This window comes from Ailuropoda melanoleuca, chromosome 8, assembly GCF_002007445.2.
Source record: "Ailuropoda melanoleuca isolate Jingjing chromosome 8, ASM200744v2, whole genome shotgun sequence".
Lineage (NCBI taxonomy): Eukaryota > Metazoa > Chordata > Mammalia > Carnivora > Ursidae > Ailuropoda > Ailuropoda melanoleuca.
In genome coordinates, this window is record NC_048225.1 from 82,634,972 (window position 1) to 82,660,233 (window position 25,262).

Here is a 25,262-nt window from a genome sequence, read left to right on the forward strand (position 1 = left end):
GATGGATAATCCTTTTAATGTACTGTTGGATTCTATTAGCAAGGATCTTGTTGAGGATTTTGGCATCCATATTCATTAGAGAAATCGGTCTGTAATTCTCCTTTTTGAGGGGGTCTTTGCCTGGTTTGGGGATCAAGGTAATATTAGCCTCATAGAATGAGTTTGGTAGCTTTCCTTCTGTTTCTATTTTTTGAAATAGCTTTAGGAGAATAGGTATTATTTCTTCTTTGAATGTTTGGTAGAATTCCCCAGGAAAACCGTCTGGGCCTGGAGTTTTATTATTTGGAAGGTTGTTTATCACTGACTCAATTTCTTCATAGTTAATTGGCCTATTTAAGAAATCTATTTCTTCCTGTTTCAGTCTTGGTAGTTTATAGGTTTCCAGGAAGGCCTCCATCTCTTCCAGATTGTTTAGTTTTTTGGCATATAGCTGTTGATAAAAGTTTCTAATAATCCTTGCAATTTCAATGGTGCTGGTCGTGACCTCTCCCTTTTCAGTCATAATTTTAATAATCTCAGTCCTTTCTCTTTGTTTTTGGACAAGTTTTGCCAGTGGTCTATCAATTTTATGGATTCTCTCAAAGAACCAGCTTCTAGTCCTGTTGATCTGCTCTACTGTGGTTCTGGTCTCTAATTCATTGATTTCTGCTCTAATCTTGGTCAACTCCTTCCTTGTCAGTGGGTTAGGCCTGTCCCTCTGTTGCTGTTCCAGTTTCTTGAGGTGAGAATATAGAAACTGCATTTTAGATTTTTCTATTCTTTTGAGTGAGGCTTGGATGGCTATGTATTTCCCCCTTAGGACTGCCTTTGCAGTATCCCATAGGTTTTGGACCGTTGTGTATTCATTCTCGTTGGTCTCCATAAATTGTTTAATTTGTTTTTTGATTTCCTGGTTTATCGAGTCATTCTTGAGCAGGATGGTTCTTAGCCTCCAAGTGTTTGAGTTTCTTCCAGGTTTTTCCTTGTGGTTGAGTTCCAATTTCAGAGCGTTGTGGTCTGAGAATATGCAGGGGATAATTTCAATCTTTTGGTATTGGCTGAGACCTGTTTTGTGTCCCAGAGCATGATCTATTCTTGAGAATGTTCCATGGGCATTTGAATAGAATGAGTATTCTTTGGTTCTGGGGTGTAGTGTTCTATATATATCTATGAGGTCCAACTCGTCGAGTATGGCATTCAAAGCCTTTGATTCTTTGCTTAGTTTTTGCCAGGGTGTTCTGTCTATTTCTGATAGTGGGGTGTTGAGGTCCCCTACTATTACTGTGTTCTTATCTATATGTCTCTTTATTTTGGTTAAGAGTTGGCTTGTGTATCTTGCTGCTCCCCTGTTGGGGGCATATATATTAATAATTGTCATATCCACTTGTTGAATACTTCCTTTAAGAATAATATAGTGCCCTTCTGTATCTCTCTCTATGGCCTCTAGTTTAAAATCCAGTCTATCTGATATGAGAATTGCTACTCCAGCTTTCTTTTGAGGTCCATTTGCGTGGAAGATGGTACTCCATCCCCTTACTCTAAGTCTGAATGCATCTTTGGGTTCAAAATGAGTCTCTTGTAGACAGCAAATGGATGGGTCATGTCTTTTTATCCAATCTGCAACCCTGTGGCGTTTTATGGGAGAGTTTAAGCCATTTAGATTGATAGAGATTATTGACAGATATGATTTTAATGATGCCATTTCTCTTTAAAGTCTTTGTATCGGTTGTGACTTGCTGCTCTGTATCACTCTTGGGGCCTTTTTACCTTTATAGAGCCCCCCTTAATATCTCCTGTAGGGCTGGTTTCGTGGTTACGAAATTGGTTAATGATTGGCGATTTTGGAACGTCTTTATTTCTCCATCAATTCTGAATGACAGCTTTGCTGGATAAAGGATCCTTGGCTGCATGTTTTTCTCTGAAAGAGCTTTAAAAATGCCCCCCCAAGCCTTTCTCTCATTCCAGGTCTCTGTAGACAGGTCTGACGTAATCCTGATACCTTTGCCTTGGTACGTGAGAAATTTCTTTGCCCTGGCCGCTTTCAATACTGTATCCTTGGATCTAATATTTGCGAATTGCACTATGACATGCCGTGGCGTAGGTTTGTCCTGGTTGAGCTTGGATGGGGTCCTCTNTAGCGGAGAAGCGCGATGGGGACTCCTTTCCGGATTGCCGGGATCACGCCCTAAGCCAAAGACAGGCGCTTAATGACTGCGCCACTCAGGCGCCCTGGGTTGTGGGCTTCTGGATTTTTCAGCCTGCCTTCTGGGGGAGGGGCCTGCCGCGCCGGTACTCAGGAAACCCTGTTTGGGTAGAGTTCTGTGTCCCTTGCGAGGGGGGATGGGGATGGGCACCCTGTGAGCCGGTATTTCCGGGCTTTTGTTCTCTGGCGGCTTTCCCTGGCGGTTTGCTATGCCTCTTCTGAGAGAGCAGCAGCGGCTGAAATTCAGCCTCTGTCTCAGAACAGAGGGATCGCGGATCGTTCTCCACNACACCGTTCTCCACTGATGTTCTGGCCACTTTAACTCTGTTTCTGTTGGTGCTGCTCAACCCTGCAGCGTCCCGGGCTGTGCGCCCCACACCCGGCGTCCCAGCCCTCACTTCCAGGGCCGGCACGTCTCTGTCCTTTGTGTTTCCAACCCCGCCNGTCCCCTGCGAGGTGGGATGGGGATGGGCGCCCTGTGAGCTGGTATTTCCGGGCTTTTGTTCTCTGGCGGCTTTCCCTGGCGGTTTGCTGTGCCTCTTCTGAGAGTCAGAGCAGCAGTGGCCGAATCTCAGCCTCTGTCACAGAACAGAGGGATCGCACACCGTTCTCCACTGATGTTCTGGCCACTTTAACTCTGTTTCTGTTGGTGCTGCTCAACCCTGCAGCGTCCCGGGATGTGTGCCCCACACCCGGCGTCCCAGCCCTCACTTCCAGGGCCGGCAAGTCTCTGTCCTTTGTGTTTCTAACACCGCCAGTCGCCCCCGCGTGCTCCCGGAGCTCCCGGTCTCATTCTGGTTCCAGTGAGCACACCGGAGTTCTGGCGTTCCGTGAGATGCCTGGTGGCTCGCGCTCCCGGCTCACGGTCTAAGTCTGCTGTCTCACGGGTGCCGGTCCACGAGTCCCCCCGCTCCCCGGTGCAGGTGGCTACCGCTTCCCGGCGCCCAAACGCGGCGGCTCCCTCCCCCTTCCGTTTATCTTCCGATATCTGTGCGTGGTTTCACGGTTCCCCGCTTCGTACCTCAACACTCAGTGCTGGAGATATTCTTGTAGAGATCCAGATGTATCTTCCTGCGTCTCATGCTGATTCTGTGGATGTTCAGGCTGGTCTGGTACCTATCCAGCTCGACTCAGGGGACCGGCTGAAAAAGGGGGTCCCCCACTCCTCCGCCATCTTAAGGCTGGACCCTCAAATTCAAGATTTATCTCCAATAGCTCAGATCAGGATGGCAAAAATAAAGGTCATTTATTTGTATTTTTCAATATTTACTGAGCTCACACAGATTTTCCTCTCAAAAGCGTTATTAAAGAAAAAGGACTGAAGTAACTCAAATGGCTCTGGAAAAACCATTCCACTACTTTCTTCCATATATTCCAAGTTAGGCCATTGGGAATAAAATAATTACAAGATTGATAATAAAGTAATTGAAATAGATTTGTTTTTACTTTCTAAACCTGATTATTGTATGGGTTATGTAAAGGAGGCAAATGTTTCCTTTCAATGCCTGCCTTAATTAATAAATATTTCTGCCTAGAGCATGACATTGAGAAAAATTCAGTAGCTGCGTTTGGCCCATAGAGGGAAAAGTATCACGATTACTTAATATTCACTCAAATTAACAGTTATGATTAAACACACTTATCATCCTGTAAAGATTTCTCTGTTCAGAAAAGCATGAAACTGATTGTTGCATTTATTGTTTTTTTCTCAGCCTTTGATTCTCTTGTGAATTAATTTGATCTGGGGTTCTAGCTACACATTCCTAAAATAAACTTGCACCTCAATTTTTACTCCAAGAATTAGCCAAATGATGATCTCAAAACTGCACCCTGTCCGCTAATAAGATAGAGGGATTTCTTGCAGGAGAAAAACTGATGACAAAAAGGTCCTACTTGGCATTGGAGTGCGTGTTGGGTGCTTCTTCTCAATCTCCTTTGCTGTGGGACCAGGGATAAGTTACATAATCTGTGCTTCATTTTCTGTATCCACACATAACAGTAATATAAGCGCCTGCTTATAACACAAGGCTGTCGGAATTATCGATGGCAATGACGATATCGGAGAAAATTCCATGGAAAAAAGGTCAGTCCAGGATCTCTGAAAGGTGGAGGGGCTGGGGAGTGCTGAGGTAGCAGAATGAGTCCCTCATTGTACATACAATGAGGTTGCTATTTTCTTTTTAGATTCCTTTTTAATTGAAAGTATTGCTCATCCCTTTTTTGAAAGTACATGTACACATTTTGTACTCTTACTACTTTACTCCTTGTTGATGTTATGAGACTGGCATCTGTGAGGGGGTTACTAGGTAGGGAGGACCAATTACAGTTGTTGACTTTTGAGTTTATTTCCAAGACAAAAGGTCATAGGTGGTTTCAAGGCTTTCTAAATTAAAATTATTTCTATTTAGTGTTTTGAAATTTTATATCCATATGGATAAATGGAAGTAATATTGACGTGTGAATTATTTAACGGAAAATATGTAATTCGTCGTCACTAGATAAAATTGCAAATCTTATCATTTTAGAGCTGGAAGAAACTACAGGGACTTAATGTGACTTTCTCAATTTGTCAATGTCAGAGAGGCCAAGCAAGATGGCACAGAAAAGTGGTGCTGCTGGGAGCTGGCCGTGGGCTTTGGCTGTGGGTATGGCCAGGGTGCGGGAGCTATTTCTCAGGTAGAGAATCAACAGAATTTGGTGACCACATGGGTTAATGAGGGAGGTGGTGAGGAGACAGGACATGAGGAGGGTGGCTATTTTGACCTTTATGGGCTGAGCAGTTGGTCATAATTGTAGGCGTCTCTGCCAGACCCACTCCCCTAACTATACTGATGTTGTGCATCTATGTTCCCACCTTCTCTGCCTGGAAATGCAGTTGTCGGCTTGTTAGGCACAGTGGTGAGATAAGACTGACTTGACTTTTCTCTCATTAATTCACTTCAAAGATACTTAGGGAGCACCTACTATGTGTTTAGCCCTGCTTACCTCTGAGGACGTAAAGGTGAGATATGGTGCCTGCCCTTGAGGAGTTTATAGTCTAACAGGGAGAAACAGATGTGTAATCAGGTGCGATAAAGTGAAACTCTCAGTTTCAATGACCAAAAATGTCTCCAGACATTGCCAGGTGTCCAACAGGGACAAAATTGCTTCCGGTTGGGTACCACTGATCTATATGGCACCGTGAGGACACAGAAGAGGGGGTAATTCTATTTGCGTGGAGTCAGAGGAGACCTAGTTTGAGCCACATCCAGAGAAGAGTAGGTGATCCTCAGGTGGGCTTCAAGAACTGAGCCTTCCACCAGGGAGTCAGTACAGGAGGTAGGACTTCATTTGTGTCGGGTCGTTGACAAATTGGCAAAAGAGGAGACCAGAGAAGTAGGTGGCCCAAGAAATGTAAAGCCTTTTATACCATATAAGAGAATTTGGATTTTATGTTATAGGCAAAAGAAGCTATCAAAGCTTTATAAGCAAGGAATAATATGGCCAGATTGGCAATTTTGAAAAGTGACTTTGTAGACAGGATTGAAGGTGAATCGAAGTGGGCAGAGGATGGGGGTAGAGAGACTGGTGAGGAGACTCTGCCAGTAATCCCGGTGAGGGGGGGGTGTGAGTTATGTTTCGATGGAAATGTGATGACTCCCAGTACTGTCTGGTCCAAGTGACTGGGTGAGTGGGGCTGACGTCCCACTGAGGGGATACAAGGGAAGAACGAGCTTTTGTTTAAAGGTAGGTAGGCACAGTAAGTTCAGTGTCAGACATATGGAGCTAGCAGTGTCCATAATATATCTGTCTGAAAGTGCACAGTAGGCACTCGGATATTTAGAGCTGAAGCTCAGGATAGATGGTGACCAAGACCCTCACCTTTCACCACTGCTGACTGGGGCAGGAGCCTCCTCTGCTGGGTCCCCAAGACACACGAGCATAGACTCTCCGACCAATGTGCTCTATTGCTGGCTTGAGCTTTGGGCCCTAACCCCTAACTGGTCTTCTACCTTGGCCAGTTGAGTTAGATGCTTTGTAGGCATTAAGGGCCCTCTTGGCTCTTTCCTTTAGGACTTAAAAAGCTGATCTGGGGGAAAAAAAAAAGTCAGATGGCCTGATCCTAGGCCCCGTGTCCTTAGGTTTTGACACTATAGTCAAGAGCAGAGCTGACCTCAGCTAACCACTCCATACTTCCTTTACCTCAAGCCCTATCCTACTGCCTACCAGGCCTTTCTGGGATAAGGCTATTCCTTGATTGTAGGTAATGTTCCATATCAAATCAGGAAGTATTCCTGATTGCCAAGTGGGAGGGAAGACAGAGAACCACTGAAAGAAAACGTAACACATGGAAAAGTGATCTCAAGCAACTTTGGCTCCATTAGACTTCAATTTAGAATTTGTTCCCATCACGAACGATTCATTTCCTATTTCTGGTGGCTTGTGTGACCCTGAGGATGCTATTTTTTTGGGGGGGGGGGTATTTTTTTGCTTATTTCTTAGTAGACCTTATTTGTTTTCATTTTTAGATGATTTTTTAAGTTAATGTATAATGTGTTATTTGTTTCAGGGGTACAGGTCTGTGATTCGTCAGTCCCACTCACTACACAGTGCTCACCACAACACACACCAACATCCTTCACCTAGCCATCCCATTCCTCCCACCCCCCTCCATTCCAGCAACTCTCCGTTTGTTTCCTAAGACTAAGAGTCTCCTATGGTTTGTCCCCCTCTTGGGTTTCGTCTTGTTTCATTTTTTCCTGTCTTCCTCTATGATCCTCTGCCTTGTTTCTCAAATTCCACGTATCAGTGAGATCATATGATAATTGTCTTTCTCTGATTGACTTATTTCACTTAGCATAATATCCTCTGGTTCCATCCATGTCATTGCAAATGGCAAAATTTCACTTTTTTGATGGCTGCATAATATTCCATTGTATAAATGGCTAACAGACACATGAAAAAATGTTCAAAATCATTAGCCATCAGGGAAATTCAAATCAAAACCACACTGAGATTACCACCTTACACCAGTTAGAATGGCAAAAATAGACAAGGCAAGAAACAACAATTGTTGGAGAGGATGTGGAGAAAGGGGATCCCTCCTACATTGTTGGTGGGAATGCAAGTTGGTACAGCCACTCTGGAAAACAGTGTGGAGGTCCCTTAAAAAGTTAAAAATTGAGCTACCCTATGGCCCAGCCATTGCACTACTGGGTGTTTACCCCAAAGATACAGACATAGTAAAGAGAAGGGCCATATGCACCCCAATGTTCATAGCTGCATTGTCCACAATAGCCAAATCATGGAAGGAGCCGAGATGCCCTTCAACAGATGACTGGATTAAGAAGCTGTGGTCCATATATACAATGGAATATTACTCAGCTATCAGAAAGAACGAATTCTCAACATTTGCTGCNGTCAGAAAGAACGAATTCTCAACGTTTGCTGCAACATGGACGGCACTGGAGGAGATAATGCTAAGTGAAATAAGTCAAGCAGAGAAAGACAATTATCATATGATTTCTCTCATCTATGGAACATAAGAACTAGGATGATCGGCAGGGGAAGAAAGGGATGAAGAAAGGAGGGGTAATTAGAAGGGGGAATGAAACATGAGAGACTATGGACTTTGAGAAACAAACTGAGGGCCTCAGAGGGGAGGGGGTTGGGGGAATGGGATAGACCGGTGATGGGTAGTGGAGGCACGTATTGCGTGGTGCACTGGGTGTTATATGCAACTAATGAATCATCGAACTTTACATCGGAAACCGGGGATGTACTGTATGGTGACTAACATAATAAAAAAAATTTAAAAAATATTCCATTGTATATGTATACCACATCTTCTTTATCCATTCATCTGTTGATGGACATCTGGGTTCTTTCCATAGTTTGGCTATTGTGGACATTGCTGCTATAAACATCGGTGTGCAGGTGCCCCATCAAATCACTACATTTGTATCTTTGGGGTAAATACCAAGTAGTGCAATTGGCTGGGTTGTAGGGTAGCTCTATTTTCAACTTTTTGAGGACCCTCCATAGTGTTTTCCAGAGTGGCTGCACCAGCTTGCATTCCCACCAACAGTGTAGGAGGGGTCCCCTTTCTCCGCATCCTCGCCAACATCTGTCATTGCCTGACTTGTTAATTTTAGCCGTTCTGACTGGTGTGAGGTGGTATCTCATTGTGGTTTTGATTTGTATATTCCTGATGCCACATGTATTTCATGTGTCTATTGGCCGTTTGGATGTCTTCTTTGCAGAAATGTCTGTTCATGTCTTCTGCCCATTTCTTGATTAGATTATTTGTTCCTTGGGTGATTGAGTTTGATAAATTCTTTATAGATTTTTGAATACTAGTGCTTTATCTGATATGTCATTTGCAAATATCTTCTCCCATTCTGTAGGTTGTCTTTTGGTTTTGTTGATGGTTTCCTTTGCTGTGCAAAAGCTTTTTATCTTGATGAAGTTCCAATAGTTCTTTTTTGCCCTTGTTTCCCTTGCCTTTGGAGACCTGTCTACCCAGAAGTTGCTGTGGCCGAAGTCAAAGAGGTTGCTGCCCGTGTTCTCCTGCCTGACAGGATTTTGATGTATTCCTGTCTCACATTGAGGTCTTTCATCCATTTTGAGTCTATTTTTGTGTATGGTATAAGGAAATGGTCCAGTTCCATTCTTCTGCATGTGGCTGTCCAATTTTCCCAACCCCATTTGTTGAAGAGACTGTCTTTGTTCCATTGGATATTCTTTCCTCCTTTGTCAAAGATAAGTTGACCATAGAGTTGAAGGCCCATTTCTGGATTCTCTATCTGTTCCATTGATCTATGTATCTGTTTTTGTGCCAGTACCATACTGTCCTGATGATTAGAGGATGCTATTTTGTAAATTACCTGTTTCAGTGTTGGGTTATGGAAGGGATGGAGGGAGGAGGAAGAGAGAGAAAGGTATGGAGGCTGAGAGAGATATCGAGATCCTAGAGCAGTGTTTCCAAACTTTGCCCATTATGCAAACATAGAAAATGATAGTATTTGAATAGCATACTGGGGCAAATGAAAGGATTTGAGGGTATCTATAAATGGCTTGGTGATAAAAGTATATCTTTGATATGTAAGCACAGTAAAAATAAAATTCAAAGTATTAGGGATTCAATACCAGGAAATTTGTATACTAATAAAAATATTTTCAATTTTAAACTAGAATCTTGAAATGGGTGAAGGGGATCAAAAGTTACAAACTTCCAGTCATAAAATAAATAAATAATGGAAATGTTTAGCATGTACAGCATGGTGACTTTAGTTAATAGTACTGTATTGAATAAGGGAGTAGATTTTTTTAAAAAAGGATTTTACTTATCTATTTGAGAGAGAGAGAATGTGCAAGCAGGGGAAATGGCAAAGGGAGAGGGAGAAACAGGGAGCCTGATGCAGGACCCTGGGATCATAACCTGAGCCAAAGGTAGATGCTTCATCAACTGAGCCACCCAGTTGACCCAAGAGAGTAGATCCTAAAGGTCCTCATTACAAGAAAAGTATTTTTTTAAACTATATATGGTGATGGATGTTAACTATTAAGACTTATTGTGGTGCTCATTTGTAATATATACAGGTATCAAATCCTTATGCTGTGTTCCTGGAACCAACATATTATACGTCAATTATATCTCAATAAAAAAAATTAAAGTACACTTTATTTTTGAAAAAGATTTATTTATTTATTTTTGGGGGGAGTGGGGCAGAGGGAAAGAATCTCAAGCAGACTCCCTGCTGAGCACCAAGCCCCATGTGGGCTCAATCTCATGACCCATGAGATCACGACTTGAGCCAAAACCAAGAGTTAGCCGCTTAATCAACTGAGCAGCCCAGAAAGCCGATGTTTACACAATTTAAAATATTTATGCATTTATTTTACAGTTTTGAGGTATAATTGACAAAAACTATATATGTTTAAGGTATACAATTCAGTAATTCAATATACATTGTGAAATGCTTAAAAAGCTTTTAAAGGTATTTTTACAACCACTTGAAAATTTATGCACGTTAAATAATCAAATATCTTTTCTTTCAACGACTGTCATTTTGACATTTCTTGTGATGACGCAAATGGAATTCAAATCCAGTCAGACTTTTCCGTAAGGCATATTTCAGAATAAAGACGAAGCTTTTAAGGAGCATCAGGCGCAGCGCGCGTGGACGCTGCCGGAAGTGCAGGTGGAGGGCCCCGCAGGAAGTGGCGGTGGAGGGCCCCGCAGAGCCACGCCCCCCCTCCCCCCAGCCCGGGCCTCCCTTCCTCAGTGCAGACTCTTCGCGTCCCTGTCAGGCACCTTCGTCCGCAGTCGCAGGGGCAACCCTGAAGCAGTAGATCCTTCCGCGCCCAGCTTCTCCAGCCGATCAGTGAGTGTCGAATGGCCCTTACATTAATACTGGGTGCCCGTGGGCATTGCGGCTGACCCCACTTGGTTGCCTCTGAAAAATCTGAGTGGAGGCTACTTTAGGTTGTCGGGCTCCCAGCACCTGCTCTCCCCCCAGCCCTGAAGCTGCCCCGGTGGGCTGGGAAGATCAGTATTAGACTTCACACCTGTGATGTATCCGTGGCTCGTGCGGTGGGAAACTGCTCTAGAGTGTAGGTTCTCACTTTAGCATGCATCAGAATCACCTGGAGGGCTTATTAATACACTTCTGGACTCTCCGGCGCTGCCCCGCCACCGTTTCTGATTCAGCAGGTCTGGACTGAGGCCTGAGAATTGGCATAGCTAACAAGTTTTCAGGTTATGCTGGTGCTTTGGAATCACACCGTGAGAACCACTGTCATAGAGGTTAAAGAAAAGTGTTTTCTAAATACTCCCCTTAAAGCAGCCCCTTCTCCTTTACCCTGGTTTATTTTTCTTAATAGCAATTAACATTACTTGACGTTATAGATTTGTCTGCTTTTGCTTGTCTTTGGTTCAGGAGAACAGGCACTTTGTTTTCCTCACTGTTTTAGTCCCATCTTCTAGAACAGTGCCTGCAACTTAGTAGGAGCTGGAAGATATCTGTTGCTTAAACGAACATGGTTTTTTGGAAAGCAGCAGCCAAAGCTGAAACAATGAGAGTGAAAAAGGTCACTCAGGAAGAGGGGGAACAGTAAAAAGGAAAAGGGTCAAGGACAGACCCTGGGGTACATGGGCATTTAATATCAGAAATAGGAAATAGAGCAGAAAGCTGGGAGCCAAGCCTGGTGCAGCAGCATAGAAACCCACTGAGGAGAGATTTTCACAAAAGGTGGGGACATCAAGAGTAAACATCAGAGATCATGTAAGATGAAAAGACTGGAAAGTCCTTAAGATTTGTCAATTACAAGATTTGTCATTGATGATTTTGGTAAAAGTAACTTAAGAAAGCCGTGCAGAGTAGCAGGCTCCTTGCTTAGTGAGTGGTGGATAAAAACTGGGAAAAAAATGTGTAGACTGTTTATTCAAGGATTTGGCCACACAGGAATGGTTACAGAGGTGTGCAGGTCAAAAGAGAGTGTGTGTTTCTGTCTCCCATTCCCTGTGTCTGTGTTGTGTAAGATAAAAAGGATTAGAGCATAATTTTATGTTCTAGGAAAGGGGTCTGTAAGGAGATGTTGAATATACAGGACTGGAAAATTATAGCCAAAGGTCACGGTCCTAGAGGAGTTGCGGGGATAGACTCAAGAGTGGGATGGATGGTGAGACCAGGAGGAAAGATGAGAATGGGGCTGGTGTAGAGGCCTGGGTTGGAAGTTGAGGAGGTCCATACATAAAAGCCTCCATTGTCTCTGGGAGTCCAAGCAAAGTCATTTTCTAGTGGTGAGGCAGGAACGGGTAAAAAGTGTAGGAGGGATGGCAAAGATTGGAGTAATTGCTGTGGGAACTAGAATTGAACAGTGGCATCAAATGGTCCCAAATCAAGCATAATGTTAAAAAAACCTTTGGGAGGCAGGAATGCTATATTGGTTCTATCATGAGCTTTAACTCACCCACTCCTTCTCTGTTTATCTACAGATCCTCTCATTCCTGCCATGAGGCACATATTAAAGCTGCAGAAGCTTAAAAAAACACAATAACTCTTTACTGGCTATTTTCTAAGGCAGCGACGCTGTAGGAGCAGCTGCAATTGAAACACACTCCCAGACGCAAGCAGGGCTGGGAGGAGGCCAGCTGGAGCCAGCTAATTAGCGGAATCAACTCTGATCATAATAGGCAGCAGGGTGGAAAACACGTTGGTCTAACTCACAGAGCTCTCTGGTTGGGCTTAATTAATGGCAGGATCCCAAGGAATGAACTCAACAAATAACCCACTAAGTCTTTTTGGTTTGTGTAACAACAAAAACAAACAAACCAACGAAACACAATTCAAAGTCTGGGGAACAGAGGCCTCTCATGAGTGAGAGATGTGGGTTGTCACCCTATTCCCAGAACTAAATCAGATCCCAGACCCAGGACCTATTGAATGTAGCCCAGATATTAAGGATGCTGCTGAAACGCTGGCCCTAAGCCCTGCAAACCTTTGTCCCAGCTTTCCCCCAAAGGCGTTGTGATCCTTTTAGGATAACTGCTCCGAAGAAAAGGAAGTACCTGCATTTTTCAGTGACTATCACTTACTAATTCTAAACTAACACTAATTTCTGGGACCCCAAATGTCACTGTTTGCCATCCACATTCTGAGCTTACAGGGGTTAGGTGATGCATTGAATTCTGGCCCATGTTCACCTTTGGAGAGGGCTGGTGGGACTGTGAGCCCATCCTGTGGTTATGTACGCTCTTTGCCAAGTGAAGAGCTGGAACAGGAATCCCAGTAATGGACAGAATTCCTGCACTGGCACACTCATTGAGCAAGAGCTATTCTGGTAGGAAATGCCATGCCAGGGCCAAAATAATACATCGAAAGCATTACCACGTACCAGGAAACTTGCAGAGGTGAGTGTCACCATCAAAGGTGTGAAGGATGCCGGTGTGACTATTCCCACCTCATTCCCATTCACTTCCCAGGTTAGCCACCACAAAAGACAGTGCGTTATTGGAAACCCAAGCAAGTGAAGACTCCAGTTGCAGCTATTCTTCCAATGGGGTCTCCTTACCCAAGTACCTCAAACAGCCCCTGACACTTGGTTTGCAGTTACTGATCTGGGATTTAGCTCCATAATATCTTTTTAAAGATCTCCTTTTTCATATTATGCACCAGTACCTTTCAGATTCAGTCATAAGTTTTATGTTCTAATTGCCTATCCCTCTTTGTTCTATCTTTGTTCATGTCTGTGTATCAGTTTCTTCACTTTAAAGTGGGGATCATAATTGTCTCTGAATAACTGGGAAAAAATTAGAGAATCTCTGTGAAGAGCATCAAGTCAGTGCTCAGTATGTGGGAGCTGTTATCTCATAATTGGGGATGAGAATCTAGGATACTGTTTTTTCAATTCATTGTTCATTTTGCAGGAGTCATTCTCAAGTTACTTAGTGAGAGATAAGCTTTCTGAATCTTACATGTCTGACGATGTCTTTTCTTTTCCTGCACATAATGCTGATTTGGCTGGGTAAAGGATTCCAGTTTCAGCTTTGAAGATATTGCTCCATCGAGAAATCCAATGGCAATCTAATTTTCATTGCTTTATAGGTAACCTCTTTCTATATAAAAACTCCCTTTCTCCTAGGCTTTGTCTAGGATGGCATCTTTTTTCGTTAGTTGTTCTAAGGACTCAGTGGGCCCTTTTAATCTGAAAATGTGTTTTTCGTCACATCTGGGACATTTTCCTTCTTTTTAAACTCCCAAACCTCACCATTCTTTCTGTTACTTTTATAACATTTGTCATGCAGATGTTGGAATGTCTGGATCCATTTTTCACGTCTCATCGTTTTCCTTTTTGTTGCCTTGTCCATTCTGCCATAAACCCATAAATTTTTTCTATGACCTCCTCAATATACCTGGCTCATTGATGGAGCATTTTGTTCCTAGAAGCTTTTTTGGATTTTACATGTCATGGAATTTTAGATGGAAAATAAAGTACAGGTGTGCGCACAGGTTTTCTTCTTAATTCAAATTTATGTTTTGGTTTGTCGTGTTCCTTTAATTAGACTGTACATTTTGAGGTCTGTATACCGTGCCTCTCTATTCTGTACCTCTTAAACTGTTCTCTGGTTTTCAAGGACTTTAGAAAATTGGCTCGTTCTACCTATCCAGTAAACACATCCCCAGGTTACATTCTCTTAGTTTCCCAGTTCGTTTGTCTCCAGTGGCACCTGGAAGGGGCTTCACACTCAAGCAGCTCCCCGCGCCCCCCCGCCCCGCTCTCTTCCGGGGGGCCCAAGTTGCATTGCTCTGCAGTGATTCTCCCTCAAGCTTCAGGATCGCCTGTAATTTTACCCAGACAGCGTTAGGCTCGCTGAATCAGAATCTCTGCCGATCAGACCAGGGTACCCTCCCCACCCTCCCAACTTTAATAAGCTCCACAGGTGATTCACAGGTGATTCTGAGGCATACCCAACGTCAGAAACTCGAGGCCCCCTCCCCCACCTGCCTGCGCATCCCTAGGGCGGGACGGCCCCCTGTCCTCGCCCCTGCCGGGCCAGGGAGGTGGTCAGACCGCAGCCCCACCTCGCGTCTCCCAGCCGCGTCGGAGGAGGTGGGCGCCGGCGATCCGCCGAGGGAGCCCACGCTGCCCGAGAGCCTGGCCTGGCGGCTCCGCGCCGGACGGCCCCCAGCCCCGACCTCCGAGCAGCCGGCCCCGCCCAACCGTCCCACCCGCCCCACCCGCCGCGCGCCCTGGGGACTGGAACGCAGCGCGCGGTGGCCCGCCATCCGCCTTGGGCACTGGTGCGCAGGCGCCTTGGCGCGGCTTCTCTGGGCGGGAGAACTCCTTTGACTGTCCCGACCCGCAACGGCAGCGCCCTCGCCCTGGGCGACACGGGTGAGGGCGGCGCTCCACCTGCCTGCCTCCTGCCGGCCTTCCACCCCGCGGCGTGGGCAGGCTTCGGGGTCGCGGGAAGGAGAGCTCCCCACACCGCCTGTCGGGGGAGGGACGTTGGGGGCGGGGAGGGGACCCCTTGTTTCGGGCCAGAAGGAGGTCGTTGACTTGGGGACGAAGAAGCGAGTGGCCTCCCCGTCGGTGTGGGCCGGAGCAGGTATGCTGGGGCGAGGTCTTCGTGTGGAGCCCTCTCCGGGCTCGGCGGAAGGCCGGAAGGCCGTATTGCGTTTGCCTCCTTCCCCGGCCTTTTCCCAGCGTTGACGAGGGTGCTGTCTGATGCCAAGTTTGCCATGTAGACTAAGACCCCAAACAAGCCCTTGTTAATGCTTCAGCAAAAAAAAAAAAAAAAAAAAAAAAAAGAGCCAGGAACGTGGGACTTCGCACACATTAGCCAGGGGTAGTGATTTCTTTAATCAACACAGGTTGAGATTTAGAGCTTCAATTGTATGAGGGCTTTGCGAAATGCAGCGTTTCAGAGAACCCTCACGGTTTTGCTTCTGGTTTCTCACCTTTGGAACTCAATTCTTGGTTCTTTATGTTCCACTACTGATCCTTTTGAACCACCCCTACCGTGCCCCGCCCCCCGAACTTGGGTTTGTCTGCTTTTTTCACGACCCATGTTTATCTTAAATCTGGTAGGGTGCAATGTCTGAACAAGAGCGTGTACAGGAATGCCTGAGGAAAGAAATAAGGTCACTTCTCATTTCCACCAAAGATGGTTTGACCCCACAGCAGTTGGAAAAAGAGTACCTTTTGATGGTTGGCAGCCATTTGCCCCTCCGAATCCTTGGCTATCGGTCAACTATGGAGCTGGTGTTGGACATGCCTGATGTTGTCACTGTCTGCCCCTATGGGGATGGTACTGTAATACTAAGAGGTAAGTTTAGGGTTTAAGATCTATAAACTAAGCAATCATTATTACTTGGTAAGGAATTATTCTAGCGAATAAACGGAATGGGGACTAAGGAGTGCACTCGTGATGAGCACCAGGTGATGGGTGGAAGTATTGAATCACTGTATTGTACCCCCGAAACTAATAGAACACTAGCTTTAACTAGAATTAAAATGAAAACTTACAAGGAATTATTATAGCACTTATCCTGCATCCGAGGGAGGGGATTTTAATATTTTGAGGGGGAGAGGGTTCACGGTTACCTTTGAGGTTATGGGAAGAGTGAAAGCTTTAGCAAAATCAAGAAATCTTTCCCCAGAAAAAGGTGCGTTCACAAAAACTACATTTTGCATGTGATTTCAGATTATTGCACCTTAAATTGGGAGAAGCATAACAATGGGACTTTTAAATTATGAACTCATGTTTTAAATTTCATGAAACACAAACATTGCAGGGAAGTTTGTTCATCTTGAGAGTTTCAGATATTTCAACAGTCAGCAGTAATGTTAAGTACTGGGATTTATCTTTCTGTCTTCATCCTCTGGTAGAGGAGCTAACAAGTGGTCATCTGTAAAATGCAAGAAATGGAGGAAACCAAACGTTCACGTTTATTATGTTACCTAGATACACAGCTCCTTGGAGAGTTAAAAATTGTCTATATAACCACAGATGCAAAGGATAAAGAAAGGGGTTAAGTTTTCGTCTAAATATGATTTCTTTTTTCACACCTCCTTAGCCATTCCAGATGAATCCACCAAAGGAATAGCAAGTTTAGTTGCAAAACAGAGGAGCAGCCATAAGGTTCGAAACTCCGCGCAGAAGGGAAGGGCCAGTGTTTGCTCTGGGCCAAGCTCCCGTCGGCAAGTACCTTACCGAGGAAGGCTGCCCCCCATTCTTCCAGCTGTTGTGAAGAGTGAGTTGAAAGACCTTTTGGCGTTATCTCCCATTCTCCTTTCTGATTTTGAGAAGGCATTTGTCAGACGATTTGGACGTTCATTCCAGTATGTGCAGTATGGATTCTTCTCTATGTTTGAAGTGCTTAATGCTGCTTCGGATGTCATTTCTGTGGAGCAGACCAGAGCAGGTTCTTTGTTGATGCTGAAGAAGAGCGTATCAGAGGAAAAGCAGAGAGGATGGCCAGCAGGTAAGCATGTTAGCATTAGTCACTGTGCTGTGGGTGAGCAGAATTGGAACAGTCATGGCAGCCATGGATGTATGTAATGTCTCAGCTGCCTGAGTTTGTTGAAGTTGCATCCAGGCACTCCCACTTGCTGGCTGAGTGATCTCGAGCAAGTTACTTAGAACGTCTAAGCCTTAGTTTCCTCCTGTCTAGAATAGGAATAATAACACTTACCTCTTGGAGTTGTGCTGAGGATTAAATGAGATGAGCTCTGAAAAGTGCCTGGCATTTAGTACGCTTATAATAGGTGGTAGCTGTTACTATAAAAACATAAGATCTGCTTTCTCTGGAACACTGTAAATGAGCATGAGGCCTATGAAGAGTCTTAAAAAAGTAATACTAGTCAGTCGCATTTGCCATCTGAGTTTTCTGGCACAGATCTTTGATAGCATAGCAGGCATTGCAAAATGATAACCACCTTACTTAGTGTTTTACTTTGGCTTCTCATTGCCACACCACAGAAGGGTGAATAATCCAATCTGAGAGATGGGGAAAAGGAAACTCAGGAAAGTTAAATGACTTTTCCAAAGTCGCATTACTAGAAAAGTGTTACAGCCAGGGTTTGATACTCCGCTCTTAATACTGTTCACTGCTTTTCTTACCCAATCATTGTCCCTCTTGTTTTGTTTTTTAAGTACTTATATGTTTATTGAAGTACAGTTGACACACAATGTTCCGTTAGTTTCGGGTGTACGACGTAGTGATTTGACAACTTCGTATGTATGCTGTGCTCACCACAGTGTAGCTACAACATTATTACAGTACCATTGATTGTATTCCCTATGCTGTACCTTTCATCCCTGAATCACTGTCTCAAAGTCTCAGAAGACCAATGTGATCATTTGTATGGTACAGTACAGAATCTATACACTGAGCCTGTTTGAAGAACATCTGTGCCTATTTCAGTGATTTTTTTTTCTTTTTCTCTAAAATCTGTATTTAGATTAATGTAGGTGAAACCATGAGGAAGTCCCCAGTGTAGAAACCAATACTTAAACTGTGGTACGAAGTGTAATTGATGAAGATATCCTAGGGTGTTTACGTGCTCTGGTCAGGAAAGACTGCATGAGCCAGTGATGTTCTGAGTGTAATCCCGAACCATCAACAATATCAGTATCCTTGAGTTGCTCAAACTTAGGGAGACAGATGCTTCTTGCTGAGACTTGTATAAAGCAATTTGCCAACTTATTGAATGGGGGGAGTGATATTCTTTCCCATTGATTGGATTGTTTATGTTTCCCATCTGTGGACCCTTCTTCCTGTCAAAAGGATATATTGGAAACAATTATTGTGTGTGTGTGAGCTTGATCTTATGGTAAAGAACTAGGCTATAATGAAGTCTAGTGATAATTGTTCGTGTTGTACATCAGCGTATATCTCTCCAGTGGTATTTCCTTTCCTACAAATCTTGAAAGAAAAGCTTTATTCTTGAGCTTTTTATCCCCCTTCTCTGCTCCCATGCTATGAGGTGATTGTCCGGTTTGAGAAGCATAGTTTTTTGTGTTTTTTTTTTTTTTCTTCTCGTTGAGAAGCATAGTTTTAAGTGGACCCCTTACTTGGAGACTTTTTGACTGCCTAAACAGGATACAGTTTTTAGGTTTTTACCTATGGAAACCTGCCTCTCTGTAATTATATTCAGGTGGCCTTAAGTGGAGTTTTTAGGTAGCCCCAACCTTTTCAGTAACACACTTAACGATCTCTTGGTTTTCTTCTATAGATGAGGAATCTCTTCCATTGTATGTAAATTTTATTTGGCAGTGTAAAAACATAAGCTTGCTTTCGTTAATTGTTATTTCAAAGTTGAGGGCAGTTAGGTCACAATAGCCCCTATATATAACCACCAGAAAATAAAGTAGAAATTGTTAGTGACAACATTTCTCTGCTCTTCTTTTATTCACAAAAGGAGGTAAAATGTTTACCCAGCCTTTTAGAATGAAACAACAAGGGTCGTACTCCACAGGCTCCCCAGTTGCAAAGGCTCGCTTTTCGCAACCCACTTCAAACATGGAACCACCGAAGCAAATATTGAATGTGGAGAAGACTTTTAAGTCAAATGTAGTAGAGACTTCAAGGCTGAATCATACTGAAAAATTAAACCAGGTAAGATATCTGATTTTCGAGATACAAATACACCACAAATGTGTTTAAATTCAGTGTTTATTACTTAGATCTGACGGAAAAGCTTAACTTTTAAAATTCAAGTCATTTCAGATTTGAGCATTTTCTACGATCGTGTTGATTATTAGCTAGTAAGAGGTGGTAGTGGGAAAAGAGTAGTTTTATCAGTTCCTGTGGCTTCTCTGACAGGTTTCCCCTGCTACTCGAAAGTAGAGTGTTCCTAGGAAACCTTTCTTAAGTTGAAACGGTATAAAGCAAGGAAGCAATTACCATTAATTTATATGGAAAACATTTTGAGCATTCCCAGACCCTCAAAATAATCTCTAGTGAGCTTTTCTGATACCTTACGACACATCTTGCTGATGGTTTTCTGATACCTTAGGACACATCTTGCTAATTGATGCACAAAATAAATGGAGATAAAGCACAGTTCAAAGGTATGGTGGCTTGATGCTAAATGTAGTTCGTGGGGAAGGAGGTTGGCGGTGCCACTCCCGCTGCTAAGAGTGCACACTGTCCCTGTGACCACTCATGGCAAAACAAATGCTGGACGCTGTTTTCACTTCTGGCCTTTTTTGGTAAAAGTGAAAATCTTCTTTCGATTTCTTTGAGTTAGCAAAAACAAGAACTAACCCTAGATTCTTCATAAAAACAAAGTGGCATAGCGTGAACTTTTGAAAAGCGAGGGATACCTGTACTTTCTGCAGATGACCCTCAAATCTCTCTCTAGATCCAGCTTCTCACCAAAGTCCTAGAAGTATATTTGCAACTTTCGTCATGGATATCTTCACTCGAATGGCTGGCCTGAGCCCTACAGTGCTGGTATTTTTTTTGACTATGTATACGCTGAAGAATTTTTGAACAAAAGCTGCTAGAATATAACCAAGAAAAGCCTGCTTAAAGTAGCAAGATGACAATTTTTATTTTTTGCATTTAAAAAAATTAATTTTATTTAAATTCAGTGAACATATAATGTATTATTACTTTCAGAGGTCAGTGATTCATCAGTTGTATATAACAACCAGTGTTCATTATATCATGTGCCCTCCTTAATGTCCATCATCCAGTTACCCATTCCCCCCTGCACTCACCTCCCCTCCAGCAACCCTCAGTTTGTCTCTTATGGTTTGTCTCCCTCTCTGGTTTCATTTTGTTTCATTTTTCCCTCCCTTCCTCTATGCTCCTCTGTTTTGTTTCTCAAATTCCACATATCAGTGAGATGATATGATAATTGTCTTTCTCTGACTTATTTCACTTAATATAATACCCTCTAGTTCTATCCACGTCATTGCAAATGGCAAGATTTCTAATTTTTGGTGGCTGAGTAATATTCCATTGTATATATATACCACATCTTCTTTATCCATTCACCTATTGATGGACATCTGGCCTCTTTCCATAGTTTGGCTATTGTGGACAATGCTGCTATAAACATTGGGATGCAGGTGCCCCATCGAATCACTGCATTTGTATCTTTGGGGTAAATACCGAGTAGTGCAATTGCTGGGTTGTAGGGTAGCTCTATTTTCAACTTTTTGAGGACCCTCCATACTGTTTTCCAGAGTGGCTGCACCAGCTTGCATTCCCACCAACAGTGTAGGAGGGGTCCCTTTCTCCGCATCCTCACCAATGTCTGTCGTTGCCTGACTTGTTAACTTTAGCCATTCTGACTGTGATGTGGTGTGAGGTGGTATCTCATTGTGGTTTTGATTTGTATTTCCTTGATGCCAAGTGATGTCTAGCATTTTTTCATGTGTCTGTTGGCCATTTGGATGTCTTCTTTGCAGAAATGCCCATTTTTTAACTGGATTACTTATTTTTGGGTATTGAGTTTGGTAAGTTCTTTATAGATTTTGGATGCTAGCCTTTCATCTGATAAAACATTTGCAAATACCTTCTCCCATTCTGTAGGTTGTCTTTTGGTTTTGTTGACTATTTCCTTTGCTGTGCAAAAGCTTTTTATCTTGATGAAGTTCCAGTAGTTCATTTTTGCCCTTGTTTCCCTTGCCTTTGGAGACGTGTCTACCTGTCACAGTTTCGGTAGTTTATACGTCTCTAGTAATGCATCCATTTCTTCCAGATTGCTTAATTTGTTGGCACATAGTTGGTCATATGTTCTTATAATTGTTTATATTTCTTTGGTGTTGCTTGTGATCTCTTTCATTCATGATTTTGTTTGTCTGGGTCCTTTCTCTTCTTTTTGGTAAGTCTGGTGATGGGCTTATTGATCTTACTAATGCTTTCAAAGAATCAGCTCCTAGTTTCATGGATCCATTCTACTGTTCTTTTGGTTTCTATTTCATTGATTTCTGCTCTAATCTTTATTAATTCTCTTCTCCTGCTGGGTTTAGGCTTTATTTGCTGTTCTTTCTCCAGCTCCTTTCGGTGTAAGGTTAGGTTGTGTATTTGAGACCTTTCTTGTTTCTTGAGAAAAGCTTGTATTGCTATGTACTTCCCTCTTAGGACCGCCTTTGCTGCATCCCAAAGATTTTGAACACTTGTGTTTTTATTTTTGTTTCTGTGAATTTTTAAATTCTTTAATTTCCTGGTTGACCTGTTTATTCTTTAGTAGTATGTTCTTTAACCTTCATATATTTGTTTTCCTTCCAAATTTCCTCTTGTGATTGAGTTCCAGTTTCAAAATATTGTGGTCTGAAAATATGCAGGGAATAAGTTCACTCTTTCGGTCTCAGTTGAGACCTGATTTGTGACCCAGTATGTTTTCCATTCTGAAGAATGTTCCATGTGCATTCGAGAAGAACGTGTATTCTGTTGCTTTAGGATAGAATGCTCTGAATGTATCTGTGAAGTTTATCCGGTCCAGTGTGTCACTCAAAACCATTGTTTCCTTGTTTTTATTCTGCTTACATGATCTGTCCATTGCAGTGAGTGGGGTGTTAATGTCCTCTACTATTTTTGTGTTATTATCAATGTGTTTCTTTGATTTTGTTATTAATTGGCTTACATAATTGGCTGCTCCCATGTTAGGGGCATAAATACTTACACTTGTTAGATCTTCCTGTTGGATATACCCTTTAATTATGATATAGTGACCTTCTTCATTCCTTATTACAGTCTTAAGTCTAGTTTTAAATCTAATTAGTCTGATATAAGGGTTGCCACCCCAACTTTCTTTTGATATCCATTAGCATGTTAAATAGTTTTCCACCCCTTCACTTTCTATCTGTAGGTGTCTTTGGGTCTAAAATGAGTGTCTTGCAGATAGCATATGGATGGGTCTTGCTTTTTTAATCCAATCTGATACCCTGTGTCTTTTGATTTGACCATTTAGCCCATTTACATTCAGAGTAACTATTGAAAGATATGAATTTAGTGCCATTGTATTACCTGTTAAGTCCCTATTTCTGTATATTGTCTCTGTTCCTTTCTGGCCTAAGTTACTTTCGGGCTCTCTCTTCGCTTAAAGGATCCCCTTTAATATTTCTTTGCAGGACTTGTTTAGTGATCACAAATTCTTTTAATTTCTGTTTGTCCTGGAAGATGTTTTTCTCTCCTCCTATTCTGAATGACAGCCTTGCTGGATAAAGTATTCTTGGCTGCAAGTTCTTCTCAGTTAGCACTCTGAATATATCATGCCAGTCCTTTCTGGTCTGCCTGGTGTCTGTGGCTAGGTCTGCTTTCAGCCTTATGTTTCTTCCTTTGTAGGTTAAGGACCTCTTGTCCTGAGCTGCTGTCAGAATTTTCTCCTTGTCTCTGAGATTTGTAAGTTTCACTATTATATATTGAGGTGTTGACCTATTTTTATTGATTTTGAGGGAGATTCTCTGTGCCTCTTGGACTTGAAAGCCTGTTTCCTCCTCCACATTAGGGAAGTTCTCATCTATAATTTGCTCCAGTATACCTTCTGTCCCTCCTCCCCTTTCTCCTCTTCCTCTGGTATCTCAATTATTCTAATATTGTTTTGCTTTATGGTATCACTTATCTCTAGAATTCTCCCTTCATGATTCAGTAGTTTATCTCTCTTTTTCTCAGTTTCTTTGTTCTCCATTGTTTTATCTTCTATATCACCAATTCTCTTGTCTGCCTCATTTATCCTAGCAAATAGAGCCTTCATTTTTGGTTGCATCTCAGTAATACCCTTTTTTTATTTTGACCTGATTAGATTTTAGTTCTTTTATTTCTCCAGAAAGGGATTCCCTAGTGTCTTCTATGTTTTTTTCAAGCCCAACTTGTATCTTTATAATTGTTATTCTGAATTCTAGCTCTGATATCTTATATCCATATTGATTACGTCCCTGGCAGTTAATACTGCCACTTGTTTTCTTTTCTGGGGTGAGTTTTTCCATCTTTTCATTCTGTCTAGAGAAAAATAGATGAACAAGAGAACAAAATACAAATATAGCAACCATGACCCCATCAAAATATATACTAAAAATTCAGAAGAGATCAGAAACCAAAAAAATTCTTAAAAAGGGAAAAAAAGAGAATATAATCCAACAGGTGACTGAGCCACCCAGGCACCCCTAAAAAAGACTTTAAAGAAAGAGTTCATAAAATAAGAAACTAGCTGAAAAGGAAAAAAAGAAAAAAAATTTAAACTAAAAGACTAAAGAATCATGAGAAATAGCCTCAAATTCTACATACTATTTTACCCTAGTGCTGAAGTTTTGCAGTTCTGTGTGATTGGTAAACATTAGCCAGACGTTCCTGCTGGTCTTCTGGGAAAGGAGCCTGTTGGGGGGCTTCTCAGGTGTCTTTGCCCCAGGCAGAATTGCACTGCTCTTACCAGGGGGCCGAGCTCAGTGTAGGCTGCTTCACATTATTGTATGTGTCTTTTGTTTCTGAAGGCTTTCCACCCCTCTTTGGGGTTGGAAATTAAAACGAATATGGTGGCGCCCTGATCTCCAGCCCGGGAGTTGAAAGTGTGCGCCCTCCAGTCGTCAAGGCACCCTCAAGGAAAAAGAGTCAATCACTCTTGTCTCCCTGGTTTCTGTCCACACACTGTGTTCACCCAGCCTGTGAACGAGTGGTTTTATCTTAGGCATGTGACCCTGTGTCGAGTCTCCAAACTTACAGACTCCTGCAGTGTGCACCCGGACTGCTGCTCCCAGGGCAGGGATGGGGTTTCTCTGTGGTTCTGCCTCTTGCTGGGCCCCTGCTTGGAGAACAGTCACCCAATCGTGCCCCTGCTCGTGGTTTATGGCAGCACCGAGCTGAAATCCCACTCCTGGGCTCATTGATAGCAGCCAGCTTCCTTGCTCTGATGCTTGGGAACTCTGCTGCACTCAGGCACCCCGTTCTTTCTGTGACCCTGGGGATCCTGAGACCATACTGTCCCACCTAGGATTCTGTCCCGCTTTGCCATCTGAGCACCTTGTTCAGGTAGGGACTTCCCTCACTGGAGCAGACTTCTAAAAGTTCTGATTTTGTGCTCTGCTGCTGTATCACTTTCTGGTATCCGACTCCCTTCCCTTGGGGTTTATCTTCTGTTATGTCACCTCGGATTCACTTCTCCACGCCTCCTACCTTGCAAAAAGTGGTTGCTTTTCTATTTGTAGAATTGCAGCCATTCTTAGATCTCCAGTTGAGTTCACAGGTGTTCAGAATGATTTGATAGCTGTCTAGCTGAATTCCAGGAACCAGATGAGACTAGGATCCCCTCCTCCTCTGCCATCTTCCTTCTCAATCCACACAAGATGACAACTTGAGTAGAGCTCAGAATAAGCACATGGAAATGAAATTCAAGACGTAAAAGTGCCTTACCTCTATAACTTAAAAAAATTAGCTTTAGTAACAATTTATGTATAGTAAAATGTACCCACTTAAAATGTACAGTTTGAGTTTTGACAATGTAGCCAGTCATGTAACCTCCATCAAAATCAATAAACCATTTCCATCATTTTCAAAAAGTTCCATTATGCTGCTTTGTAGTTGATCTCTTTTCCCAGTTGTAGCCACAGACATAAAAACCATTGCTTTCTGTAAGTTTGACT

At 42.9% G+C, this 25,262-nt stretch overlaps 1 protein-coding gene across 1 annotated transcript in view; it reads left to right on the plus strand.

The window, feature by feature from the left end:
* TDRD5 (tudor domain containing 5) overlaps positions 1-25,262 on the plus strand; it is a 106,771-nt gene that overhangs the window by 3,290 nt on the left and 78,219 nt on the right. Inside the window, exons 2-4 of the mRNA XM_034667729.1 lie at positions 15,758-15,995; positions 16,747-17,154; positions 19,094-19,290. Of these exons, the coding sequence (XP_034523620.1) occupies positions 15,764-15,995; positions 16,747-17,154; positions 19,094-19,290 (837 nt within the window). The 5' untranslated portion in view covers positions 15,758-15,763. The remainder of the gene's footprint in view (positions 1-15,757; positions 15,996-16,746; positions 17,155-19,093; positions 19,291-25,262) is intronic.